General features: G+C 46.7%; 1 protein-coding gene across 1 annotated transcript; it reads right to left on the bottom strand.

Moving 5' to 3' along the window:
- Positions 1–2,536: 2,536 nt before the first annotated feature.
- Positions 2,537–5,827, bottom strand: dusp2 (dual specificity phosphatase 2). The gene is made up of 4 exons (XM_029256847.1): positions 5,105–5,827; positions 4,180–4,310; positions 3,606–3,825; positions 2,537–3,488 (listed from the first exon to the last, which is right to left on the bottom strand). Exons 1-4 carry the CDS (start codon positions 5,496–5,498, stop codon positions 3,274–3,276), a joined length of 960 nt encoding a protein of 319 aa, XP_029112680.1. The 5' UTR covers positions 5,499–5,827; the 3' UTR covers positions 2,537–3,273.
- Between the last annotated feature and the right edge of the window lie 251 nt (positions 5,828–6,078).

The following is a 6,078-nucleotide window of genomic DNA, read 5'->3' as shown; positions in this document are numbered from 1 at the left end:
CTAGGGTGTGGGCGTGACAGGCACAAACCTAACACTGGACATAAACATAAATGATATATTTTATCATTGAGTACATTTAAATCACATGGAAATATTAAAAATATTTAAATACTAAGTGTTCTAATAACATTTGAATAAATTCCTCAGACCATTGTTCCTTGCCTTCTTATGTTAAATAAAGATAGTAATGGTAAAGTCTTCATAAGAAAACTTGTAGCATTGACTTGTAGCATTAGAAGTTCATGTTTCCCATTTTCGGCAAGGAGCAGGGACAACTTCGAAGAAAGTTCAGCTAGACAATAAAAGAGAAGCGATTTTACTGTTTTTCAGTATTATGATCTTTCACTTACTTACTTACCTATTCCACCCCACCTGGGGCACAGGCTGCCAACAAGGGTTCTCTAGATGTCCTCAAGATCTGAGATGCCTTGAAGTTTCCTTGTGGCATTTCTGTAGCTAGCAAGGTTTTTGTGGTGTAGGGTAGCTAGCCCCACTCCCAACCCTCTTCCTTTCTCAGCCGGATTTGAGACTGTCCATGGCAGAGTTATGATCTCTAAAAAATGTCAATATTTCCAAATGAAATCTTTTTTTATTTCAAATATTGGATTCCTTATCGTAAATACTCAAGCAGCTTGTTTTAGAACTAAATATTCACACAAATTAAATAATTGACATATTATTTGCACATAGGGGGCACGGTTTACAGTATGTTCTGGGTCGTATTTACATCCCTAGAAAACCAGAATGGCAGAGCACTGGTAATAGCAGACTGGTTTGAGAGAAATTACATCCTGAGAGAGGCTCATGTGTCAACAAGTCTACTTCTGGCACAATACAATTAATTGTTAATATGAAGTACAAATCTTGGTTCACTCTGTGAAAAAGCCAACCAGCCAACCAATATCAACAACCGCTTGTCCCAAGCGAGGTTGCGGTGAGCCAGAGCCTATCCCGGAAACACAGAGAGCAAGGCTGGGGGGAGGAGGCGGCGACACCCTGGACGAGATGCCAGTCCATCGCAGACCACCCCAAGCAGGACTTGAGCGCTGGAACCATCACATGGTGGCCACTGGCCAAACCTGCTGTGCCACCAAACCTGCCCTGTGAAGAAGCACACGAAGGAAATGCGGTCCAGCGAATTAGAGCCGCTTCACACGACACTCTGTCTCCGCCAGTCATTTCCATGGGCCTGTGCTCGGGGACACGGCCAAAGTGTCATTACCATGGTAATCAGGAGTTTGGTCTATTAGACTGCAATTGTAGCTGTAGTGCGATCCTTGAGTTGTTTCATTTCGTCTGGAGCCCACTGTTGGGTTCACACCTGGTTTAGTGCAAAGTTGTTGAGGCCCCCAAGATAATGGTCCACTGATGCTCTGTAAAGGAAGTGGATGTTTATTCAAGCATTGATGTGTGAGCTTTGTGAATAAAAAAGATATAAAAGCACACTACTGCGTGCCCTAGAACTCCATCTGTCAAGGTGCTTCGATGGCACAGTCAGGGACTCCCTGTCTAGTGAAGGTGACAGTGGCTTCAGTTTCAGTAGAGTATGATGAATAAAGGTCAGGGGAAAAACAGAGACAGGTGAAGGACTGCTTCACACTCTCTGATCCAACCTGCGTTTGTACTACGTTAGAGTAAGTAAAAAAAAAAAGTACATGCAACAAGTAGAATTAGCAGCAACGGGTGCAAAAGGCAGAATTTAAATGAAACCATATGGCTTGAATCACAGGACGCAAAGCGTTAGAGGTGTGTGAGACAAAGGCATTAAAATGCAGCTGGTTTTTCTGTAACACCTGTTCCAACTGCGCGATTTGGATATAACGCAACTAAGCATAACAAGATCCTATTCAGAAAATTCAAACTCGCTCTATGTATTTTTTTACACTTTGTGTTCAGTTTTAACGGACTGCGTTGCAGTTAGGCAGTGTTAAAAGTTTAAAGAAGTGTTCTGGTCTAATGCCGAAAGAGAAAGTGAATAAATATATATATATATAGTAGCGATATAAAGTGCTTTGAAAGTCACTAAATTACAAAAACATAATATGTTTTTCATTTTTTTCATGGGCATTATCATTTATTTTGTTTCTGCTAGATCTTGCATCATCTTTTAATTTAATATTGGATGTGCTGGGAATTCGTGATGACTGCTGTACTTCATGTGCTCTGCCTTTTACCCCATTTTCTTATGAAACTGCAGTTTTTATTACGACATGATTCATACGAAAACAACCGTCTCATTACACCAGAACTGATTGCATTACTGAAAAAGTAATGAGGATTCTTTTTTGCACTCTGTACAGAATCGTGACTTCCATCCCAGGTTAAATGGCGTACACTTGGCGTGTGCAGTAAGCGTAAAGAAGAAACCCAATCATTGCAGTTCAAAGACAGACTAGTTTTATATGTTGCAATACCATTTGACAGACATCAGTTTGGGTGTGCGAGCGGTCTGAATTCTACATTTTGAAAATTACTATTTACTCTAGTTGGGGGCAATGAGAAAAGAAAGCAGAAGCAGAAGAAAACGGTAGAAATGTTTTCCCATAAGTTAAAAACCATTTATTCTGTACAAAAATATCAGTAATCAATTTACTTTTTTGCATTTCAATACGTAAAGTGCAGTGCCAGAAAATAATCATTATTGGAACACATACAAACGCAAACCCAGCAATTCATTTAAAATGGTATTTACATTTTAAAACGTATTCAAAAGTCAGAGATATGGCTTTTCCTTATTCCTTACGCTAGTGCAAAACCTATTCGACATCAAGACTAAAAGCTGTCTATATTCATCACAGCTTAAACACTCGCTGTAGGAACTGCAGTTTTGAATAGTTGAAAAACATATTCAAGTTGATCCTAGCATAAGCCCTCGGAACATGAGCTAGCAGTCTCTTTTTCCAGTCGCCATGGATTAAAGGTAGAGACGTGTGCACGTCAGTGCACATGCAACTAGTGCGTGGCTGCATAGTGGTGAATGTGTCCTCCTACTCTACTGTCAGTAACTCAGTTTTATCTGTCCTGAAAAAAAATTACAAAGTCAGCCTGCACGGGGCGAAGACATTCAACTTTGTAGTATTTTTGCTCAGCAAAAACTAGTGTCGTAGTTAGTCTGCGTGCACAGCAGAGACAGGAGTGAAGATGCATTGTGCTCGGTGCAGAGCAGATGGCACGTGACGACCTCCACAGTAACCTTTTGCTTTTGAGCTTTTTCAAGTACCGAAGATTGCGCGAGTCCATCCGACCGGTGCCGACAGCTCGGGAAGGGGTGGGTCAGTGGCACAAAACGTCGGTCTCAAACTGCAGAAGCTGGCCCATGAAGGCCAGATTAGGCGAGATGACTCGCCGTCGCTGCTTGACGAAGTCGAAGGCCTCGTCCAGACGCACGCGCAGCGAGTGGATCAGGTAGGCCAGGCAGATGGTAGCTGAGCGTGAGATGCCCGCTTGGCAGTGCACCAGTACGCGCCCGCCGCTCTCCTTCACGGAGTCTACAAGGGACAGGAGGGGTGGTTAGTTCCCGAACAATTTCATGGCAAGTGCTGCGGGTACATGTTGCACTCTGAGCGAGCGAGCGAGCGAGCGAGCGAGCGCCGCGCGGTGCTCACCAATGAAGCGGATGGCCTCTGGGAAACGAGCGCGGATATCTGCCGCCAGGCTGTCCTCCACGCGTAGGGTCATGTAGAGGAGCTCGGTCTCGAAGAGGTTGGGGCAGGAGGAGGAGACGTTAAGCACGGCCGTGATGCCGCACTGCGCCAGGGTCTCGCGTCTCGAAGAGTGGTGGGCACTGCCCAGGAAGAGGAAAGGGAGGATCTCGACCGGACCGTCCTGTCAAAGGAAACATGCGGGAAAAAATTGAATCTTCCGACAATTCTCGCTTTCGCTTTCTTTGGATTTCTACATTTTAAAACAGAAAAATGTCAAAGAACCTTTTTTCATGTGTCTCAAAATTTGAATTCTCCACGTTTGCGGTTAACTTCCAAGTTACTACTAAAGTGGTTATATTTTAACTATTTCAAGGAATGTTTTTTTTTTTATTATTATTATTTTGCCTAAACGCAAACCAGCCAAACTGCAGGGAGGTACACAGGTGGCGAAGGTGGACCGCGGCGAACCGAAAGTCGCCTCAGCCGCACCGCGCCGCGCCGCGCACGCGCACACACACACGCACGCGCCGCTCACCTGGTCGTAGAGGGGCGTGGTCCTGCCGGACAGGCCGGGCTCGGGGTCCCTCGCGGAGCTCTGGTTTCCACTCGCCGCCGCGCTGTTGACGCACAGATCGCCGTAGGCGCCGAAGAAAGACTCGAACCCGCCTGAAAAGGGACATCCGGATCCGCACGTCAGAACAGCCCGTCCTCGCGCGCCACGTTTCAACAGAACAGAAGCATCAGATGCATGAAACCCGTTATTTCCAGCGAGGCGTCATAATATATATAGTGCAGGACCAAATAATGTAAAGTAGGCACCATTGTGCACTGTAAAAAAATGGAATATTAAACAGAAAAATATAAAAAATAATAGTAGCTGTCATTTTACCATATCACATATTCTATGATTACTGCACATTTTTATGCAAAATAATTGGCAATAGCGTGCATCACATTTACTCTGCGTATTATTCATTTAGAGGACACTTTTCTCCGTTTCTCCACAGACGAGAAGAGTGACATAAAGTTCGACACGATCTGTACTCGGTGTGTAATAATTGTCCGTGGGCGCGTGCGAGTGTTTCATAATCTACGTATCATCTCATCATATCTACAGTGAACGTACGGTGAACTCACTCACTCAGTGCGACTGAAAACGACCTCACAGAATTATTTACTAATCGAAAAATCGGATTTTAATGCCTGTGCTGGGAAATTTTTTTCTGCCCTGCTGCGTTACTCTCTGGAGCACTTTTCTCTGACCTGAGTTTTTGTGCAGATCGCATGATGCAGACGAGGCAGTGTGGCCAGCGGTGTTACCGTGGTGTTACTGTGGTGTAAGTAACGCGGCGATCACACTTAGTTCATGACCCTCCTCTTCCCAGACCTTCATGACCCCTAACCAGAGGGCGGCGGCGCCGGAGCGGACCACGAGTGACGAGGAAGGTAAGAAGGAGTACCTTGTAGGAAGCAGATCTGTGCCGCTCCGGGTTCCACCTCGGCTCTCAGGGCGCTCAGCAACATGCTGGCCAGGCTCTCCGCCTTCAGCTCGGCCACGGAGCGGCTCTCCTCGTCCAGCACCACCACCGGGGAGAAGTGTCCGGCGCGCAGCCCGCTCAGCAGCGACCTGTCGGGCACCAGCCACTCGAGGCTCACCACGGCGCTCTTGGACCTTCGCCGCAGCATCGAGTTCCAGTTGACGTTGCGGGAGCCGCGGATGTGCGCCCGGGAGTACGACAGGAAGGGTCTGCAGTCGAGGAGCACGCAGCCGCCCGAGGCGAACAGCTCCGGCGGGGTGCGCAGGATGTGAACCAGCTCGCTGCCCGCGATTTCCAGCGGCTCGCCGTTAGCCATCAGCTCGCGATAGAGGGACGGAACGCCTGCTTTTGCTTCTCAGTCTTTCTTTTCCCCACGCGACCACGATAATGATCTGTCACGATAGCTGCCAAAAAAAGTGTTTTTGTTGTCTCTTCAGTAACTCGTCTCGCTAAATATAGAAGTCAGTGTTCGTCTTGGCTTAATTAACGTGTATTTTTTTGTACGCCAGGCACAAAAGGTGATATCTAAAACAAGTTGTATTTATTGCTCAGCTGCCCGGACAGTTTCTCAGTTTCTCTGTTTCTCTGCTTTTCACGCCTCCCGCGCTCTCTATTGTTTTCTGCCGTGAACTGACAGTGAGGGGCGGATCTTCGCCTTTTGTACTTGAACATTGCGGACATTGGTCCTGCCCTCTTTTCCGTATTAAGGAAAAACGTCACCGACGGAACTGCCATATTTGGTCTCTTTGACGGCGCCGGTGTTCCTTATATGGTTACCGACGTGTGCACTCCCTCGTGGACGCCCGCGCGCGGTGCCTTGGGGTAACCCCGTGTTTGTGTTCGGATGACGTTGTTTGCAGGGTAGGCAGTGTCTCTCGCGCTGAAAACCCCGGTAT

The sequence above is a fragment of the Scleropages formosus genome, chromosome 12, assembly GCF_900964775.1.
Source record: "Scleropages formosus chromosome 12, fSclFor1.1, whole genome shotgun sequence".
Classification (NCBI taxonomy): domain Eukaryota; kingdom Metazoa; phylum Chordata; class Actinopteri; order Osteoglossiformes; family Osteoglossidae; genus Scleropages; species Scleropages formosus.
Note: the sequence above shows the minus strand (reverse complement) of the source record. Positions and strands in the feature narration are given on the sequence as shown.